This window comes from Mercenaria mercenaria, chromosome 18 (assembly GCF_021730395.1).
Source record: "Mercenaria mercenaria strain notata chromosome 18, MADL_Memer_1, whole genome shotgun sequence".
Taxonomy (NCBI): Eukaryota; Metazoa; Mollusca; class Bivalvia; order Venerida; family Veneridae; genus Mercenaria; species Mercenaria mercenaria.
Genome location: NC_069378.1, coordinates 52,079,298 through 52,101,467, shown reverse-complemented (window position 1 = coordinate 52,101,467; position 22,170 = coordinate 52,079,298). Strand labels below are relative to the sequence as shown.

At 35.3% G+C, this 22,170-nt stretch overlaps 2 protein-coding genes across 3 annotated transcripts; one reads left to right on the top strand and one right to left on the bottom strand.

Moving 5' to 3' along the window:
* Window positions 1-419: 419 nt before the first annotated feature.
* LOC123538973 (tissue factor pathway inhibitor-like) lies at window positions 420-5,443 on the top strand. Of its 2 annotated transcripts, XM_053530583.1 has the most exons (3): window positions 420-955; window positions 1,844-1,954; window positions 2,770-5,443. In XM_053530583.1, exons 2-3 carry the CDS (start codon window positions 1,849-1,851, stop codon window positions 3,807-3,809), a joined length of 1,146 nt encoding a protein of 381 aa, XP_053386558.1. In that variant the 5' UTR covers window positions 420-955; window positions 1,844-1,848; the 3' UTR covers window positions 3,810-5,443. The 2 variants fall into 2 exon arrangements, with proteins under 2 accessions (XP_053386558.1, XP_045179348.2); XM_045323413.2 differs by lacking the exon at window positions 420-955 and having other exon boundaries at window positions 999-1,954.
* Window positions 5,444-12,649: 7,206 nt separating this feature from the next.
* Window positions 12,650-15,316, bottom strand: LOC123538794 (uncharacterized). The gene is made up of 4 exons (XM_045323174.2): window positions 15,166-15,316; window positions 14,507-14,572; window positions 13,426-13,513; window positions 12,650-12,908 (listed from the first exon to the last, which is right to left on the bottom strand). The coding sequence occupies exons 1-4, from the start codon at window positions 15,193-15,195 to the stop codon at window positions 12,766-12,768; spliced, it is 327 nt and encodes a 108-aa protein (XP_045179109.1). The 5' UTR covers window positions 15,196-15,316; the 3' UTR covers window positions 12,650-12,765.
* Between the last annotated feature and the right edge of the window lie 6,854 nt (window positions 15,317-22,170).

Here is a 22,170-nt window from a genome sequence, read left to right as displayed (position 1 = left end):
TATAAGTAAATTGTAATTTTCTTGCAATATGTGAGCCTTTTGATGCTACACTCGTATATAATTTTCAAACAGATACTTGCAAATTCTACATGCCATTTTACATTGCACATCAATTTCATTGAAAAGACTATAGACACTCCTATACTTTTTAAAGAAAAGCAGATTCTACAAATAATATACATTTCCCTTTTTTCATGGTACTTAATAATTAATCTTATTATTTGGCGTTACAACTTCGTTATTAAAGGCGTACGCTAGAATTCCCTGTATGTGAGATGGGCGAAAATTTTCCCAATAACAGAATTTCTTTAAACTTTGGATATTGAAGGACAATCATCTAAGAAACAAAAATATGCAAAAAAAATCATAGGTCACCGGTATCGAAAAAAGAGTTATCTGCCCTTGAAAACGTCATTTTTTGGGGAAATGCCGTTTTCAAGGGCAGATAACTCTCTTTCGATACCGGTGACCTATGATTTTTATTGCATTTTTTTGTTTCTTAGATGATTGTCCTTCGATATCCAAAGTTTGAAGAAATTCTGTTATTGGGAAAATTTTCGCACCAACTTCTAGCATACGTCCTTAATTGAAATTACGTAAATTACAGCGTAAACATTCTCAATATAAGCCTATGATATTGCATGACATATTTTAAATAACAGTATTTCCCACTGGTGATCGACATATTCATGAGTTTATGAAATAATATGTAAAACACTAAACATGACAATGTGCGGCAATATTTTTACGGTCATCGCTGGTCAGATTTACGAACTAGCTGAAATTGTCACACTCTCATTGGACAGACCGGACAGTGGTCAGTGAATGTGACGTTAACGTATACCATTCATGATATGCTGACGTAGCGGGAAACCACTGGTAGGATGTACAAAATGTATATAAGTAAGGTAAACTTGGAGATTGTGATATTTTGAGGACAACATAATAGTATCAGGTAAAGCAATTGTATTACTAAGTTTCATATTCTTTTATTGAATATTTTACTTGCTTACGTATATTTTCGTATACAGTATGTCTAGGTATTCCGAATCTAAAGCAGTTCCGAATCACTTCATTTTTTTCTTCGTATATTGCCAATAAAATGTAAATGTTTTTTCAGTTGAATGTCCCTTAGTAACACGAATAATACCACAAACTTTTGAGAAGTTGCTTGTTATATTGTTCTTGCAGGGGAGATAAATGTTGTAAAAGTGATTCGGAACTACTTGACTGCTTACGTTTGGAAATGAGCTCATATAAAATTGAAGGCTTTCTTATTCTCAAAATAACTTTTTTGCAGATGGAAATAAACAGTCATGGCTATGTTTTGAAATGTTTATTGCGTATTTTTCATAATACTGTATATTTTTCTTTAAAATGGCAATTATTTGCAAATTTTCGACGAAAATCAGTATGTACCCTGTGACCAAACTAGTAATCCCAGAAATGAAATTATACTTTTTATTTTTTCATCTTTCCATATGAACACTAAACCCCAAAGGACACAATTCTATTTGACATATTGAACGTTTTCTGTTAGGTGATTCGGAACTGCTATACACACTGTATATTTAAGTTACTTTGAACTCAAAGATAGCTGTAGGAAAGTATTATGGTGTGCTTTTATTCCTGAATAATGTATCCTTTCATTTTGTTTTTAGTTTCATCTGAATTTTCGCTTGTCGATAATTTTTATGAACAATGATGTAAGATTGGTTAACTTTAAATGAAAAAACAAAAAAACCAAACAAACAAACAATAAACGTTGGAATAATAAGTATACATTTATACATTAAATCAGAACAGCAACTGTATTTTTTTTTGCGGTATTTTATGCTTTCAGAGAAAATGGATATCATGCATTACGCTCTTGTCGTACTTTGTTGTATGAACTTTGTGACGTGCAATACAAATAGTGAGATACGGTCAGGAAAATTACAGAGAGAAGCACCAGGTAAGTCTGCCTCTCTTTTTATTCTCTGTGTTATATCCTATAATAATGTACACGTGGGACAAAGCATTACTTTGTAGAGATAACGAAAGGGTGGAGTTAGGATAAGGTTTTCCAGCGTCTCGCAATTAAAATGTGCGATGCTCAATATACTGCTTTTAAAGTTTACAAGACTGAAAAATGAAACAGATGTTGTATATTTACATTGTACTTGACTTAACTGGACAACTGGACAGTTGGACAAATGCAGAAATTTGGACGGAAGCATGTATGCAAATTTGCCTCAGTGTAATTAGATACCCGGTTAACGCATGCATTCTTCCTCTGTACTATTTAAATGCACTTGAGCTGTCGACACATGATGTTTAATGCAGTTTTAGATAATTCACGGAAACAGATTAAAACAGCAGTTTACTGTTTTTATTCTAGAGTAAATAATCAGAAAATGTCACACATTGTATAAGAAACAGATAATTACACATATATGAAACAAATTTTGCGCAGATTTTTTAAAATTTTTATTATTTAAACTAGTCCTCAACGATTGAACATTATAGACACCAGAATTAAATATTCTGTTAGGGTTGATGTACTTTCATTTTTGCAGTAATAGAATTCGGCTTAAACCGGTGCTAAAGGACGTAATGTCGGTAATGCACATTTCGTTACCTCTCATGACTCAATCAAACCGAGTCTGCTACTATTTTGCATGGTTGCTTTCTCTGCATCAAAAGGAATTTTTTTTGCAGATTTTATTATATACTTGAACAAATATTTGATTTCTTACTAATGAGATTTTAATTCTCGTTTTCTTTCAGAATGTTCACTACAGAAAGACAAAGGCGGAAAAGATTGCAGTAAGAGCACTAGGAAGTTTTATTTCGATTCTTCTACTGGAGCGTGTCGAGAATTCAATTATACTGGCTGCGGTGGAAACTTAAACAACTTTATTTCATTAGACAGATGTAATAGCAGATGTGTATGTTCGAATCCGAGGGACAACGGTGAAGGACCTAAGCGAATGACAAGATATTTCTATAACGCGGAAACAGAGAAATGTCAGTCGTTTAAATACCGGGGTTCTGGAGGAAACGCAAATGGGTTTCTGTCATTCAGTCAATGTCAGAACGTATGTGAACGTGTGGCATTGAGGCGTAAGTGTAACGTAAGACCAGAGGTGGGTACTGACTGTAACAATAACTCTACTGTACAATTTTATTACGACAAGCCCTGCGATTGCTGTCGCAAGTTTACATATCTCGGATGTGGCGGTAACCAAAACAGATTTCCAACACGACAAAGATGTGTGCAAAAATGTAAGCTTGAAGAGCCTGCGGCACCGGCACTGTCTACGCGTCCGGCGAGACCGGCTCTCTGCTCATTTCAGAATGTATATGGAGACTGTAGTGGTAGTTTTACTCGTTATTTCTACGACAGTCGACTGGACAGATGTGTACCGTTCACATACTCTGGATGTGGCGGTAATCAAAATAACTTCCTTAACCTTAGGATGTGCAAGAACACTTGTGACAATGACTCTAAATTCTCCTCTAGTGTCAAGACAGTTACACTCTCTGATAAAAAAGACACGGAATCTTCAGAGCCTGTCACAAAATCTCCAAACAGTTCATCTAAAAAATCAAAAACAACAACTCTGTCTACCAGAATAACGACGTCGGAGGTCCCAAAAATATGTAAAAATAAACCAGCTAGAGGGTTTTGTATATTTAATATCATAAAATACTATTATGATACACTGTCAGGAAAATGTAAATCGTTTATCTGGACTGGGTGTGGTGGTAATGAAAATAGGTTTATCAGTCAAAATGAATGTGAAAGAACATGTATGACGTTGTAAAACGGGTGTATCAGTCAGAGTGAGGGTGAATGAACATGTATATCACAGTAAAACTGACTTATCAGTCAGTGAATGTGAAAGGACATGTATACGACTGTAAAACAGGTTTATCAGTCAAAGTAACGGTGAAAGGATATGCATATTATTGTTAAACGGGTTTATCAATCAAAGTGAGGGTGAAAGGACATGTATATCACAGTATATCACAGTAAAACAGACTTTTAAGTTATCAGTCAGTGAATGTGAAAGGGCATGTATATCACTGTAAAACAGGTTTATCAGTCAAAGTGACGATGAAAGGATATGCATATTATTGTTAAAAGGGTTTATCAGTCAGAGTGAAGGTGAAAGGACATGTGTATCACAGTATATCACAGTAAAACATACTTTAAGTTATCAGTCAGTAAATGTGAAAGGGCATGTTTATTACTGTAAAACAGGTTTATCAGTCAAAATGACGATGAAAGGATATGCATTTTATTTTAAATAGGGTTATTAGTCAAAATGAGAGAGTTAAAGGACATGAATATCATTGTAAAACATGTCTATCAGTCCGAGTGAATGTGAAATGTCATGTTAATCATTGTAAAACAGGTTTATCAGTTAAAGTGAATATGAAAGATCATGTACGTGGTTTTTAAACAGGTTTATAAGTCAAAGTGAATGTGAAAAAAACATATACTAGTAGTTGGTTGTTAAACAGGTTTACCTACTAAAGTAAATGTGAACGAACATCACGGTAGTTGGTTGTAAAACAGGTGTATAATTCAAAGTGAATGTGAAAGAAGACATGTCTTTGTAAACATATTTATCAGTAAAAGTGTATGTGAACAATTGTAGGTGGTTGTAAAACCGGTTTATCTGTAAAGGCGAATGTGACAAAAAACATTAATGTGTTGTTTTTTTTATATACAGGTTTACTAGGAAAAGGAAATGTGAAAGAACATTGTAGTTGTTGTTTATCCAGTAAGTCAGTTAAAATGAATGTGAATGTATGACAATTACGCCGTTCCTTTGGTACCTGTGTAGTACAATAACATTTCTATGAGATTTGTGCTTTATTTATATATATGTATTACATGTTTATATGTGCTATGAATTTCAGAAATTTATTATTACATGCTTTTCAACTGTTATATCGTACAAAACAAATTAAACAAAAATGATGTTTTCATGAAATAGTTTTTTTTTGTCTCTCCCTCTCTTGCAAATTCATTAAATGAAGGTTTTATATTTGAACTTTGAAATTCTTTTTTTTGCACCTGATAGAGAAAAGAATGTTGAATTCATATAAAATAAAACATAAAATGTCCAGAAATGCCAAAGTTCACGGTATAGTGTGCCCTGAAGCTGCCGTTGGCCTACCTGGACGCTTTGTATCATGGGAAAATCTATTATACACATTTGTGAATCTGCTTTTATACACTTGATAAGAAACCGAACATTAATTGTAAAAAATGCGCTATATATGACATGTTTACATCTGTTTATTATGCATTTATGTCTTGTTGTTACTATATGTCCACGTATAGTTTTTATTAATCTATCGCGAGTAATTTACGGTCGTTTGGCGACCTTAACCCTAACCCACCTAAATTTCTATAATGAACTTGTCCATCTTTCAATTTGGACAGTTATATTAACTGTTGAAAATGGTGCTTACCAAAACGATACTGACTGAATGGCGAACAGTGCAGATCATGATCACACTACACGGATGTGCCGGCTGATCATTATCTACTATGGTCGCAAAGGCAGACACAATCGTGTCCAGCATGATAAGAGTTCAAATGATCCCTCGCCCTGTACTTGAACAGTGTTGTTTTTCTTGTGGACCTTTGAAATCAGACGTACATTCACTGTTTGTTCATGATAACCCGCCGAGGCGAGTGCTAGGTGACATGCGGAATGCTGTTCATTTCTTTACCTCTTACGATCAGACTCGGTCAAACCGGGTCACTTTGCTTTTCTTACTTGTTTTCGTTATATGGAACTATACGGATGCAATTAGTTCACGCCGTCTCCCCTAATAGTAAAGGCGGTAGATATTCCTAGCGGCGTAAACCGCTTGGCAATTGGTAGTGGAAGAACTGGTTAATTAAATCTATGTGAAGTGAAGCTTTACAGTCAAGCTATTTTGCAGCTTTATTGAATATAACTGCCGCTTTTATCAATTTACATTAACGTAGAAAGCAACAGACGGCCGTTTATGTTGCAATGTGTTGGTAGGTTTTAAACATTTCGGTGGTGTTTTCTTGTCTTCGACTCGGCCACCCGAAGGCCCGAGGTCACGACCGTAAAATTGGCAGTTTGTCGTCCGGTTCTGTTTACGCCTTTCGGCACGCACGCATAGAAAGACTGTTCGAGCACTTACTGTTGTTTCGAAAAGGCTAGATTCACTGTGGGGAATCACATGATCAAAATAATCTCTAAACAAAAGTTCTACTTTGAAGAACTTAAAAACATTTCCCACCAGGATAAAATATGAGATATAAACATGGCTAACATATGACTAATGAAAGTTGTTAAATTATCATGTAGCTGACAATAATGATAGATATCCTGTAATTACAAACACTTAAGAAAATGAGAATTCCCAGTTTCTTGAAGTGTTCCAGATAATCAGAAGGTGATTGTGATTGAATATGTATAGTTTTAGGATACATCTATGTCAGGGGCGTAGGGACGATTTGAGCATTGGGGCGGCGGAGGGGGGGGGGGGTTGGGAGGTGGGGTCCCCCTCCTTTGAACGGGGTCCGGGGTGGCCCCGGGAAAATTTTGCATATAGCTAGAGTAAATGGTGCAGTCTGGCGACTTTTTGAACTGCTCAGTATCTGTTGAACATACTCGTTTCTTTTTTCGAGTTTTCACCCCTATTTACAGTTTACTATGTTTAAACACTGTAATGGCGGCACGATGTTAGATAGGACAATGTCTTGCCAGGGTAAAACCAGTAATTAATCTAAGTAGGGGATCGAGCACAATACCCTGACTTAACGAGGTAATCCAATCCTTGTGGCATTTTAGTCATTAAATGACATTATAAAGGTAAAACGCAGTTCCCTGTTTAGGGTTGAATGAACGGAGTTCGGGGTTCTTTTAACTAAATGATCGATTCGGAAATGCAAAATTGCGAGGCTGATTGGCCTTTTATATTTTTATGTAGAAGCTGTAATACTTGTTAATTTAATTAGATCTGTAAAATCTATGAGGACTTTTCTACATTTTATGCGTTGAATTTAATCATTATGATTGGTGTCTTTGATTTTCAAACAATATGTTTAAGTGTCAAAAATATTTAATATATTTTATGTAAAGACATCTAAAGATCTCGATTTGCGTTTGTGTTTTACCAGGAAGGTCTAATACGTATCAGTTGTTCCAGGTTTTACTCAAGATACTTTCCTTTGTCGGCAGAATTTGATACACAACATTAATAGCAATTTTGGCAGTAAGCAGTTAAATACAATTAACTTTCATTAATTAAATTAATGTATTGCCTATAATCCGAGTCTGCGTTGCGTGAAAATACAGCGACCTTGGTCGTTGCGGATTATCGATTTTGTACAATACCATGTCACCACGGTGATCTAGCAAGGTGTCAGCGATATGACAAGATTTTGTGTACATATCAGTCGCCGATGCACTTATGATAAATGGAAGATCGCTGTATTTATTTTCAATTACAATTTCTAGCCTTTCCAAAAATTTACGAGTTCGGCATTTCGCCGCTCCTCGAAATATTGGGGCGGCGGGCGCCGCCCCTGCCGCCCCAGCTCCTACGCCCTTGTATGTTGCCATAAGATAGGCTATAGTTTAGTTGCAAAGTTGCTTCAACATTATCCCGATTCATGAATTTATTTTGGTTTACAGATTATTTTGATCATGTTATTCCCCACAGTGAGATTATAATTTTAAGATAAAAGAAGTACGTTAACAAAACCTGTTGATGGATACTTCAGATCTCATTATCATGCAGCTATAAATGACCTCATTAATCTGAAATTATCAATATTACCGTTTCAGTGTTTTTCGGCGACGCCGTCTAAATTCGTTTTCGTTACCTATGCCACGTGACTTCAGTTTGCAAATCAACCTACTTGATAACGCATTATAGATAATTTATCAAAATGGAAGATTTATGCAACACTCTGCCTGATTGGACGAGAGTGTCAATTTCTTTCACTCCGTTGATTGTGCTACGCTGAGTGAAATGTAGACAAAACGTTTATCCTAAACGACGCTGTTCACAGTTTTAAAGGTCCAATACTAAGGAAAGTGAACATTTTAATTTCTTTTAAAAAGCACAGAAACTATTTCATTTTATTGGAAAATGAAAGTTGGTATGTAGAAATTCGAAATAAATCGCAGTATATGTACAATTATTTTTCTATGAAGTATGAAGAAAGTTAAAAAGACCTGGGGGGTCATTCTGTCGATTTATTGAAATTTCAACATAATACACATACATTTCTTTGAGTTCCAAAGACCTTCTGTAAATTTTGACCTGCCAATCTTCATTATTTAGTGTCTTGCAGAAGTCTATGCACTGGCTATGAAAAAGATTGCCAACTCACTTTCCCTTAGTAATGGACCTTTAAAGCTAACTTTGGCTCAGTATATTTAGCAAGAATATTGAAATATCTCAAAATGAATTAAGTTTAATAAATATGATAAAAACCTGTATAAATACCAACATATATCAAATTAAAGAAAGAGCTGAATACGGTCTGCGTATCACACGAATAAGGGTGTGATAAGAGTCTTTTATGTAGATAAATGCTTTTTAAAAGATTTTCCTTGTTACATTTGTCGTTTGTATATGAAAAGGTTTCTTGCTTTTGTGACTTATTCAGTTTGCAAATTAAAATGAGTACTTGTTTGCTTTGATATACTTGTTATAAATTATCTAACTGATTTATTATATATGAATATCTTTCTTTAGTATGATATGCAAATATTGAACAAAATTGAAATCTGTTTCATTATATATATGCTATATAATGACTGAATCTCATTACGCTGAAATGAAGGTACGCTGCATATAGTTTATCTATGTGATATGACTACGGTCAAACTTTGCTTATGAAACAGAAATATTGAAATAATTAAAATTGTATGTTTTGCTTGACCTTCACTTTTTTATAGTACGTCATTGCCCAAAGATTCATAAATAGCGGATATGCATTTGTTAAAGCGGGATCAGTTGGCATATTTTAGAAATAAATAAAAATACTAAATGAAAAATTCCTTTAATTGTTTTTTTCTCATGTATTCTAATCAAACTTGATTTGTAGCATCTTTATTAGGTCCGCAGCCAACTTTGTTCAGCTGGGACATTTGACCCCTTTTAGGGGCTGCTAGAGCTAAAACTAGAAATGCTTTTATACATCGTCTCATGAACAGCTTGGTGAATCTTTGTCATATTTTGCCTGGAGCATCATTATAAGGTCCTCTTCCAAATTTATTTATATAGGAACTTGGGCCCTATTAGGGACCACTATAGCTGAAAGTAGATATGCCTTTCTTCACATTAACCACTAAATGTAATGGATTTATATCAAACTCGATGTGTAACAATATCGTAGGGTCTCCTGCTATTTTGTTACAAATGAGGATAGGGACCAATTTAGCTAAAAATATAACACGTTTAATGACCTCTTCTCATGAACCGCTTCATGAATCTTCATCAAACTGCTGCTGTAATTATTCGTCTAAGGATAAACGAAACAAAATTGCAACCTTAGAAACCTTTGCGAAAAATTAAAAGAGAACCATATCTGTGTTGAAAAAAATAAACGTCGCAATCTACACAGTTCTTGCTTCACAATAAATTCCCACAGCGTAAATAACGACTGAAACTTAAAAATAATAACAAATGCATAAAAAATCAAATATGCTCATGCTTTGTGGGTAACGTTACCATATTTTATATGTGTCACGATGTTTTCTGTATTGATTTGTAAATAGTGCCTTCACAAGACAGACTTATGTCCTTGTAGAGAAATGCATTTGTCGAAAAGTTCGCTTTTCAACAAAAAAGTATATTTCATTCATGGCTTAGAATACTTTGTACCAAATAGCGCATTACGCTAGGTATTATCTTTACGTACAAGTGTACCAGAATGCGAACAAACGAAAGCTCGACAAAATCCTGATTTTTCGCGAGTCCTTGTGTGGTCGGAGCGGAGACACGATGAACGAAAGGACGGCAAACTTCCCGGATTGGTCGTGTCTTTATGTCCTCAAAGTGCTCAGGTCTAGGACACGAGGGCATGAAAGGACGACAGATACTGACTTGTTGTGTCTTCGTGTCCCCGTATGCTCGGGCGAAGACACAAAATTACGACACACAATTGGCGATGAGGTTCATGTCTCTGCCCAAAAAGTTTAGTTTGCCTTAAATGTTGTGGGTGCTAATTATTTTTAACGCAGTTTTATTAGAAACGTGAGACCATGTCACTAATGTGTAGAGTATGCCTACCGCATGCCTACCGCATGCCTACCGTATTTGCAATTAGCACAAAATCTTTTATAACGGAAGCGCTCTCAGGACCGGAAAATGACTCATTCATAGCGTTGTTCAGGATTCAAGGAATAATGCATCTGGAAGGGAATGTTATGAATAAAATCATCGAGGAAACGGTAATGACTTTTTTATTCTATTAAGCGGCGTTTTGGCGTGTATAAAGTCACAAATGGGTATCCGAATTACACTCGAGCTTCGGATAAAACTCTTCACTTGGCAGCATATTAAAATCATTCGATTATGTTCAGCAGAACAGAGAGGTCGGGATGAAAACAAAAGGTTAGCCTTTGTTTTTCCGCTTTTATTTTATACTGTTTGGGATTTTAAAAAACCTATTTCAGTGCAATATGAGGGCATATTATTTTTTTTTAATACAAGGCAGACACAATCTGATGTCCTTGCACTTTATCATAGGTTTAACAGTGTAAAGTTTTCTCAGGTCAATGACCTGCGAAAGGCTGCTTTTCTCAGACAGTCTTTATTAGGTACATGTAGTTGTTATAGCATGAAAAATGCGTCCAAGTGAAAAGATGTCAAGTTAGTTGCCAACGGCAAGAAATGCAGCAGAAATAGGGATAATAACAGTGAAACAAATATATCTCTGTATGTCGGAAATATATTCAATTTGACCTTAACTTTTATCTGAAAGTTGTATGTCCGACATTCATCGAAATTGGGATCTGTTATTTTTCCTGAGAATCAGGGAACTATAATTGGTCTTCGATTGCAGTTTAAAACTGGGTGCCAAAGATTTTACCCGCTACTTAAAAAAATATGTTCATTAGATATGGAATAGGTGAAGTATATGCGCGCTGGGGTAAATATTTCATGATGGACCTGTGAATTCTTTACTTATGGGTGAAACAGGTCTCATAAGCGTAAATACGACTAGCTTCTACTGATTATGAAACATACCGTACGATTTGTTGTGAATTATCTGTCGTTGTACTTTTTGTAGTTCATCCGCCACCCTTGTTTAAGAGCAACATTTAAAAAACACGTTTTTTCCATCCGCAAGTAATAAGTAAGTAGACCCGCCCAGTGTTATCAGTAACCCACAATTGACCGACCCCTCTGAGACAGTATCAAGACGCATAATCTAACTCTATACAAAGAGCGCCTACTTCACCCGATTTACATTCGGAACATTTTCACGCGTTTCGGGCTTTACCGTATGTTTAACATGGGATTTTTGAACCGTCCAAAGGTGTTGGAAATGTTTGTCTCATTGTTTATATTTTTTTTAATAAAAATGTTACTGCTTTGATTGTCTACGACTTTTTTCCACCCTTGCCTGAAAAAACAGTAATGAGTTTGTACACTGTTCAGACAATTGCGCTCTGTTGAAATTTAACCAAACACAGGTTTACCTGCATAAACAGAAAACATGATATCTCTTACGTATGTCACTATATCTGCCCAGTACTGGACATTATGGTAAACGCTTCTTTCCTGCACACATGACAATTTCGCAACTTCTGTCCGGTTTGTACAAATTTCTGGCCGCGATAAACCATTTGACTTGTAACAACTATAGTATTTATAAGCGTAGATATCATTAACCATGTCAATAATCACACGATATATCAAAGTCGAAAATATTACAATTACATCTGACTATGACTGACTCTTGAAAATTCTCTTTCTGGATTTTGATTGTTTTCACTGGGATGTTCACTGTAAATGTACTGATTGAATAGCGAACAGTGCAGACACCATGATCACCCTGCATGAATATGCAGGCTGATCTTGGGCTGCACTCGTCGCAAAGGCAAGATCAGTTTCCGCCAGCAGGCTAAAGGATAAAGACAGAGAATTAAATTTGCACTGAAAATATAGAAATGGAAAAAAGCCACCTGTGTAAGGAAGGTGACCGCTTGCACAGTTTAGAACTTGCATATTAATTCAATATGGATACATGTTCAAAGTCTATCCTTTTACATATATATTTTATACACATTCCTAGAAAGGCATGCGGTATGTATTTCAGTGTTCTTACATGTCAACACATGCTTTTAGCCCGCCCGCTTAGCTCAGTAGGGAGAACGTTGGTCTACGGATCGCGGGGTCGCGAGTTCGATTTCCGGGCTGCGCGTATGTTCTCCGTGACGATTTGATAAAAGACATTGTGTCTGAAATCATTCGTCCTCAGCCTCTGATAATTCATGTGAAGAAGTTGGCAGTTACTTGCGGAGAACAGGCTTGTACTGCTACAGAATCCAGGAACACTGGTTAGGTTAACTGCTCGCCGTTAATGACTGAAATCTTGTTGAAAAACGGCGTTAAACCCAAAATAAATAAACAAAACATGCTTTCTGTTCAACAAAATATAATACACAGTTCAATGTTTAAATGTTTTACATCAGCTATATCTGCAAGACCGTTTATTATGTTACGGGCAAGCTTCGACGACATGTTGTTTTCTTCCTAGCTCTTATATTTAATTTTGACTTTATTTTTTTTAATCTTTATTTTGATTTTTGCTCGTTTTACTCTTTTATATACATTTTCGCTTCCGTATCCCGTTCCGGTCAATTCCTCTGTCCACTGTAAGATTTTGGCTTCATTTTCTGCAAGAAATTCAAAGCATCGATATGTAAAATAAAAATGTTTTAGGATAGGGTAGAAAGTGAAGCTTTTTATAGATTCATATAATTGTAAAGGAAAACAAACACGGTACATATATGAACTATTTTGTAACGTTACTAACCCTTACCCTGATAATTTTGTAATGAACCTGTGCATCTTTCAATTCGGACAGTACCATTAACTGTTAAAAGGGTTGCTTACCAACCAAAAAGGTACTGGCTGAATAGCGAACAGTGCAGATCATGATCAGACTGCACGGATGTGAATTTATTTGTTTGGGTTTTACGGCGCACCAACACAGTATAGTTTAAGGCTGATCATAACCTACACTGGTTCCAAAGGCAGAATTAGTCATGTCCAGCATGGTAAGGGCTAAAATCTGGTTTGGGACAAACGGTTATTTTGACACGTGTTATTCAAAGCGTTTGGCTAGCTAGCTGGACACCATATTACAAGAACAACGATAAAACTTATTCTACAATGCTGTGTGTTATTTACCTGACAAACAAACTAATTTGCAGATACTACCATACTCATCACAATCTTCTAGACAAGTTTTCTGTGGACCAGTTTCTCCACTGCAATCCTTGCAAATTGAAAATATTACCGGTACATAATTTTAGAATTGTTATATTATAGGCAAAGTACAAACGGGCGTTTCATCTTTTCCCTCTGAATTCACAGGATCATTAACATATACATATATATTTCAGAAAATGATGTCAAAAATGAAATTGATTTTAACCGTATAAAAAGGATTCTTTTAACATTCAAAGTTAGAGCTTGCAATAACCGGGTTCATGATTACAACTAGAAAAAGGCACTAGTATCTGGAAAAGGTAAAACAAAGATTACCACAGGCTGTTGTTAAACATATAAGTTTAAGGTAGTTCTGCACGTTTGATAAACCGGAAGTGATGGCGTAACGTCATTTAGCCGGAAAACGTAGAATAAAGCCTAGATTCGGCGTACGGAAATGAAAATCATTTTATGAATTAATGACAACCTGTGAGTTAATTTATTTAAATGGCAATGTTACTTTATTTCTAAAGTCAAAATATGATATGAAGACATATGACACGTTAAATATTTCAAAATAATGTCTTAAAATTGGCGTGAAATGTCCGGTTCACTTTAATCATGGTCAAACATCTCAAAAATAAGTACACGGACATATACATTTTATTTCACCAAATCATAGACCATGTGTTTATTTACAACTGTGAGAAGTTTCATCAAAATCTACATTGTGGAAAAAATTCTATTCGCGAAAATGTTATGAAAATTATGATTTTCCCATAGACCCCCATTGTGAAATATTGCATGATGTCCAAATTTTTCAAAATGATCTAGCAAAAAATCAAGCACACGACCCTATCATTTTTATTTGCTGAATTTTCTATGTATATTCTGAAGTTTAAATAAATTCTACATTGTAGAAAAAAGTTCGATCCAAACGTGCAGAACTACCTTAAATAATCAAATGATCTGTATCAAAATCTAGCCTTATGTCCTCTGCAACAGACTATCAATGCATTCTTATATCAAGTAAGATATTTTCTATGAAAGGTTCACTTACCTCGCCAACTTCTTTACACGGTGTGGGGAATCCGTAAGTAAAAGTCACAACTAAACAATGCAAAACCTGAAGTAAAGGTTAAATATTTTTAACTACCGAACTATCTAATGTTCATCTTTAATGTTATCAGCAAAACGCTTATTTATTATAGTCCCGTCGTCACATATTCAGCAAGGTATGCACCAACGGTCGTGCAATTTCTTGTACACCAAGCATAATTATTTAAAATTCACAATGACGCATGTCTAAAATCAAATTAAATATCAAAACACTTTTTTTTTTCTTAAGACACATTATACGTGATCTGGAAAGTCTTGTGCTTTTTTAGCTTTGAAAAACTTCGATGATTGATATTTTGGAAAAATGTCACAAAACAGAAAGCCGTGTTGCTTCAGTAGAACGTTTATGTGTATAACAGGTGGTAAAATACAATCTGTCATGTAAAGTGAAATTCATAGTGTATATCTATAAATTCTCTAAATATATAATATCTGTGTGTATTTATAATTAGATTGGCATATGTTAACGTAATATCGGGAATATGTTGAATTGAACCAAGGTAATACAGCGATATGTGATATCATTTAAAATATCAAATATAGTCGGAGAACCCTTTAGCGAAATCATTTGAAAGAAAAATAAATAAATTATATACTTACCAGTACAACCAGCAAAAATTTATCCATCATTGTAATCACTATTCGGATATAACTTTTCGTTGACTGATAAACAAATATGAATTGTTCGATCTTTTATATATTAATGTGCTTACGCTGAAAAAAAACACAAAAAATAAAAACAGAACAATGATTTAGATGTAAAGACGTCACTAGACGGAACGTTGTTTATCTATTAAAGTTTTAGTGGTTAGCAAAAAATACGCAACAAGATTTTTAAACGTTTGTTTGCATCGCTGTAAAGTAGCACATTTAATCTAATTTTCTGGTGAAATATTGAACAATATTGACTAAATGTAAATCTTATTTCCATTTTGTTATTAGCTCATTTTCAATATGCTTGGCTCTGTAGTGATTTTATTTTCTGCTTCACAGAACTAGTTTAGTAATCTTTAATAGTGTCCTTCTACTTTTAACAGATAATAATGCGTCTAAATAATGAAATAGTCCATGTTACTTTATGTTTAATAGAAAAAAACAACAAAAAAACAAAAGAAAAACAACAACAAAAAACAGAAAGGTTGTCCAACGGGAAAGCCATATTCAAGAACACAGCTAATCATACAGTCCTCCATACGGCAACATGGGAGTTTGTTAATGTATACACGTTCACTTAGACTGAGTACGAAAAACTTGACAAAGATTTGTAAGTTAAAAGGGACCGTAATTCAGACAAAATCCTCGGTAGAGTTATGTAGTCTTGCCTAAAACTGGATATGGTAATGATACACAAGTGTTGAAAGTTTCAAAGCTATATGTCTAAAGAGTTTGAACTGGTACAAAAACTAAACCGCATTGGTTTAGTTTTTGTACCAGTTCAAACTCTTTAGACACATTTGTGTCGCAGGGCACCAACGCCGACGCCGTTGTTAGTTGGATAGCTCTCTTTAACCTTCGAATAGTCGAGCATAAAATGTATAACTGCACGTAATCAACAGACAAACAAAATGACATGTTTTTATTTGTTTTTATATGAATTAACTGATTACTTTACAAACACATCGAGGCATAATGCACTGCTGTATGCACAAAAAGTAAGAAAGATATGCAAGTAAACAAAATAATAAACATAATGAACGATATGTCCTTGATTTAAAGATTAACATCCTATTGAAACGTAAAGAAACATATCGTTTGCGCTTGTTTTCTTTGAAATAAAGAGTTGTTATTTATCTGTAGTTGTCAAAACATAAACATTCAGTTCAAATAATATAAAAGTAAAGTCACAAGTGAAATATAACAAGAATGATTTTTGTCACGTTTAGACTAAAAGGGAACTAAAAGCCTGCACTACTTCGGGAAAAGAAAAGCATATTAGTAAGTAATCAGTAAAAAAAAAAAAAAAAAAAAAAAAAATAATAATAAAAAAAAAAGGTATTGAAAATCAGGTGGCTAAATATCACCTTATTAATAATATCATGATGATATTATTTCAGTCAGTTTTGAGGAGTTTCTACATAATCGCTATTCAGATCAAACATTTTCAGCTTTATAAAAATATTTGAAATGTGTAAAAGACGGTAAAGCGTCGAAATAATATTCAAATGCCACTGACTGGCTATATCTATTTTCTCATCCTCTAACCTTCCGACCCCTATATGAGGTCATAATGGCATAGCACTTTTCAGTCTCACACGCCTAATATGCTCTCTTCCTTAAATACTGAACAAATATCAACATTGTAGTAAAGTATAAAGATATAACAGCTTAGTCCTTTAAACTGGAGATGATATATCTGTAGTCCGACAGTTAATTCAGTAGGTAGAACGTCAGAATGTATAAAAAGGCATGCCTTACGGATTTTATTATTTTCATAAGTGATTTTATATTAAGTATAACTTCCGTGATTGCGCGTTTGTTACGGTTTATATTTTTGTCTTACTATTGACGTCTGCGCTTTCTAGATACTACCTTGTAAAGATATCAATTTAGAACTTTTTGATCTGTTTTCTCCCTCTGGTCCGAGTAAAACATATAGCTACTTATCTTCCATTAATGCCAAAACCCTTGCAGATGCCTAAACCTTTACAATGGTAATTACTGAGGAAATTGAGAGTTGTTGGGAGTCAGTTCTTAACCCTAATCATGCTTTACACGATTGATTCTGCCTTTGCGGCCGGTGTATATCATGATCAGCCTGCACAAGATCTGCACTGTTCGCCATTCAGTCAGTATCCTTTTGGTAAGCACCCCTCTTAACAGGTAATGGTACTGTTCAAATTGATAGAGGGACAAGTTCATTATAGAAATTTAGCTGGGTAAGGGTTAGAGCCTTTTCCAATATTGGTTTTCAGTACTGTTTCGCATTTCTCTTGTTGCCCATTCTTGTGCAAAGGATTTCAGTACATACGACTCTTTAGGTGTATACTTTACATACAATTGAACTCGACATTTCATAATCGCTGTTTTCTAAATTCCTGTGATCTCGAAAACATTTTCAAACCTATCATTTCAGTCAAATTTCGGTTGTCTTAAAATAAAACGCTAGATCCATTGAAATTCGAAATGTCGCGTTTCAACTGTATTTTACATGAGCATATCTGTGTGAAACCTGTCTTAAGCAGTCAGTCAAGGAAAGGAGCGAGAGCGACCTTTAAAACCAGATGCTTAGTACAAGTTAGTTTACTCTGAAATATAGAAACGGTAAATAGCAAAAATAGCGGTTGCTTAATAGAGGCGACCTTCCAGTCTGAACTGTGAAAGAAGAACAAAAGAGGGATCTGAACATTATATCATCACAAACGGGTGCCTTTTGGCAAACCAACTTAATTATCTTCTCACATTCAGGAGTTATACATATCAAGCTGAGTTTTAAACTAGCAACAGTAAGGCATAGGATATGGTGACACTTTTCACTCATGTCGAGCCATGCGACAACACGATGACACGATAAAGTAGCATTCTGCCGTATTACGTACTATCATGGTGACGCGGACTGTTCAAATGCGTAGAAGGGCATATTATAATATTATGTTCGCCTAGAAAATAACTTACCTCATTCAATAAAATGAAAAAGATAACTCTTGGATTAGAGAGGTACCTAGCGAAGCGTAGGTACTTTCATAAACCTACGTCATTGGAAACTGTATAATATTTGTGTAATTCAGCCTGCTTATATCACACGAAAAGCGAAACGATGACAAAGACAAAATAATTTGTCGTGTCATCGTCACACCCTGGTACCGGCGCTCCCAAGTACAGGTGGCACTCACACATACATCGCTCGATAAGCGATTTTGGAGGAGCGGTGGTTTAAGTATTTCTTATTGTATCTCCGGTAATTCAAAACTTTTCTTAAAATGAAAGATATCTGCGCCCTGATGAATAAGTGGTGACTATGTTTTGTGAGTGTCACAACATTCCATCTTGAAATAAACAAAATACGGCGAGGTAAACGTGAACGTTTGACTCAAAAATGTCAATTGTCAAAAAAACACGTAAAATACTCAGTAAATACTCCAAATGTATTCATTTTTGATACAGTATCGTATGTCATTGTCTTTCTACAAAAACCATTTCCCAATTTCAAGACTTTATTTGTTATATTTAAAGAATGACTGTTTTTTAAAGGTGATATGGGGTTTCAAAAACGGCACTACATGGCACTTGTTATTTTTTTTTGGCGCTCAACAAGTACAGCTAGAGAAAAGTCTTCAGAAATGTAGACCTTGTTGTTGTTTACTCTCAGTGTTGTGTCTGTATATATGATCATAAATCTTTATACCGTTAAAAAACTGACTCTAGAAGTCGACCTTTCTATGTTAAAACTTACGGCGAACAATGTTTTAACATTATTTTTTATGAAAAAGCTTGTTGAAAGTGATAAATGCTGAAATTTGATATGTCCTAGGATTTCTTTAGAAAAATGAAAAACGTGCTTCAAAACATTCTCAGTGGGATCAGTGGACGGTTAGGTTTGCAAGAAGATATGTGTGTGCTTGCGTGCGTTTGTGCGGGGCGTATTGCGTTTGGTTAAAGCCGTTACTAAACAATTTTCAGGTCAATCTCAACGTTCTGATTTACCAGTATAATGCTATGAGCATCCGTATGAAATATTATATATATAGAGCCAGTCGATACATTTTTTGGGGTTTGGGGGGAATAAATGTTTGATTACAGAGTTAGTAAACCATTTAAAACGGACTGACAAGATTTCTAATTCTTTTTTTTATTTTAAAAACTTACCATACGCACATTGAATTTTATAAAAAATGTTGAACTTCTTACGAAAAATATTTTACTTGTTTTATTAGTTTTAAGATTCAGTAAACACTCATAACAGAGAAATGGAAGTTTTTTAAACGGTGGCTGATTTATACCATTTCGTCAATTCGCCACGCGACCCCGTCGAGCGAAAACACGAGAATTAAAAAAAGTTAAACGCGGAAATGTTTTTGCGAGCAAAATTCGATAACATGTGCCGAGCGAAAACACATTAGGGGATGTGTGTGTGTGTTGGGGGGGGGGGGGGGGGGGGGGGGGGGGGGAGGGGGGGGGGGGTACAGTTGGGGGGTGGGGGGTGGGGGAGGTGTGGGTGGGGGATATTAAGATGTAAAGCGGTGGGTGCCCGGATGCCCACCAATTGTTATGCTTTCAAACCTCAACTCCCTTTCCGGAGCCCGCTGTATCAGCCAGTTTTCCCCTCGACTCCCCCAAAGATTTACATATTAAATTCTAAACTTTGGGCTCGCATTTTCCATAGAGAAAATACTAGAATAAGAAAGGGCGGGAGGTGGGTTTTAAATCATGAAATTAGTAGGGGCGCTGAGCGAAAAGTCATATTTACGTTATAAATCGGCGACCAAAATAGCGGAAAGACGGAATGGCATATAAACAGCCATTAAAGAATTTTGTTAAAATGTCCTGTTAGGTTCAAAAGACGCTCAATTTTAATATCTTATTAATTCAAGGAATTTATCAATTAATGATTTCTTGTTTGGCTCTCTCATGAATTGATGTGAGTCATTCCGATTTAAAACAGACATGAGACGTGATGACTAGTACAAATAACTTGTTTAATCCAACATCAGACTGTTTTTGGTGGTGTTTTCTCTACCACACATAACTAACCAGTCCGATTCATCTCTTTTCCGTTGTAGTTCCTTAGAGCTGACGATTTCTCCACGTTTCTGAAGACCTTTCTCTAGCGTACTGGTGAGCGTCAAAAAAAAATAACACACCTGTGCCATGTGAGTGCCGTTTTGAAAAACCCCCTAACCCTCTTTAAACACGAGTCATTCTTTAAATATAACAAATTAAGTCTTGCAATTTGAAAATGGTTATTTTAGGAAGACATGACTATACGATACTGTATCAAAAATGAATACATTTGGAGTATTTAATGAGTTTTTACGTGTTTTTTTTTGACATTTGACATTTTTGAGTCAAACGTTCACGTTTTCTCGCCGTAGTTTGTTTATTTCAAAATGAAATGTTGTGACACTCACAGAACATAGTCATCAATTATTTACCAGGGCGCAGATATCTTTCATTTTACAAAAAAATTTTGAATTACCGGAGATACAATAAGAAATACTTACACCACCGCTCCTCCAAAATCGCTTATCGAGCGCTGTATGTGTGAGTGCCACCTGTACTTGGGAGCGCCGGTACCAGGGTGTGATAATGTCGTGTCCTCATGTGTGTCGCGTGTCGGCTCCTATCGCCAGCACGACAGCACAGAAACCTGAGGAAATAGGGCGCCGACATAAACATTATGGTGCTCTTTCATTATTATCGTTGTAATACAGACTTCGTCCTTATCATAAAAAGAACTCTCACCGTAAATGACGCTGCACATTAAAATAACTTATTGCATATGTTACTAAATATAGTAACAAACTTGCATTGAATTTAAACGTATATGAGCAGCGTGAGGCCGATATTAGTTTTCGTATGAGCTGGTGTGCCTGATATCGATATCAGGCACACTTCCGGGTGTGCCAAAAATCCATATCAGGCACACTTCCAACTGTTTAAAACTCCATCAAGATTTTATACTTCCACTGGCAGAATGTCGTGTATATACAAACTAACATTTATTTTACCAAAGAATACATGGTGTAAATACATGTACATAATTTCGCTAGCTTCTTCTTCTATCGTAGTTGAGGCTGACACAAGAAACTACGGCACTAAAATGCACGAATTTAAAACAAATGTTTGAAAGGAAATGACGTCAGCGTCATCAGAAAACGTTGACGTTCCCGCGCATTACATAAACATTCAAAGACGCTGTGCAACATGAAATTATTTTAATGTCGTTTTCACTTTAACAGTATAGTGGAACATATGCAATAAAAAGGTTATAAAACAGGGCTGGTGTGCCTTAAGGCGATATTGGCATACTAGACCGGTATTTGCTCACCAATACCTCACCTAGTATGCCAATATCGCTTTAAGGCACACCAGCCCGGTATAATAACCTCTAAGTCACAAATGACATCGCGCTCGACGATATGAAATTGGAACGTCAGCATAGAATACTATTCACGTTTACGGTGACATTGTAAATTAATGGAGTTTATTAAATAACTTTAAACTATTAGCTCTTAAACACAGCATTTGCCTCGTCCAATAATACAAAGGCCTCCTCTATAACAGTGTCAATATCTATATCAGTCAGCGGCCCCGGGCCAAAATGTGATATAAATACGGTATAAAGCCCGCATTTTCAGGAATTTGATTGGCTGATTAGACAGAGTCAAAATGATTCGCAGCTGAAGTTCGGAAACGACAGCCAATTTGTTTTTAAAGTCAGTAAACCTTGACAGTTGGAGCAAAGAACTTATTTATAGTTTTAGCGTACAAAAAAAAAAAAAAAAAAAAAAAACACAAAAAACCCCACAAGATTGTGAATATATCTTGATTTTTTCACTTAACATTTCCATAATGATGTTTAAAATATGTCGTGTATTTTTAGAGTTGTTCTTTGTTACAATTAATCAATTGCCTTTAAGTACATGTAGTTATTTAGTAAAATTGACA

Coding starts and splice junctions, on each gene's coding strand:
- LOC123538973 (XM_045323413.2), top strand. CDS start 1,834: ATGCTTTCAGAGAAAATGGATATCATGCATTACGCTCTTGTCGTACTT. Junction 1,955..2,769: donor ATTACAGAGAGAAGCACCAG/GTAAGTCTGCCT, acceptor GTTTTCTTTCAG/AATGTTCACTACAGAAAGAC.
- LOC123538794 (XM_045323174.2), bottom strand. CDS start 15,195: ATGATGGATAAATTTTTGCTGGTTGTACTG. Junction 14,573..15,165: donor AATTTTTGCTGGTTGTACTG/GTAAGTATATAA, acceptor CCTTTACTTCAG/GTTTTGCATTGTTTAGTTGT. Junction 13,514..14,506: donor CGTGTAAAGAAGTTGGCGAG/GTAAGTGAACCT, acceptor TCAATTTGCAAG/GATTGCAGTGGAGAAACTGG.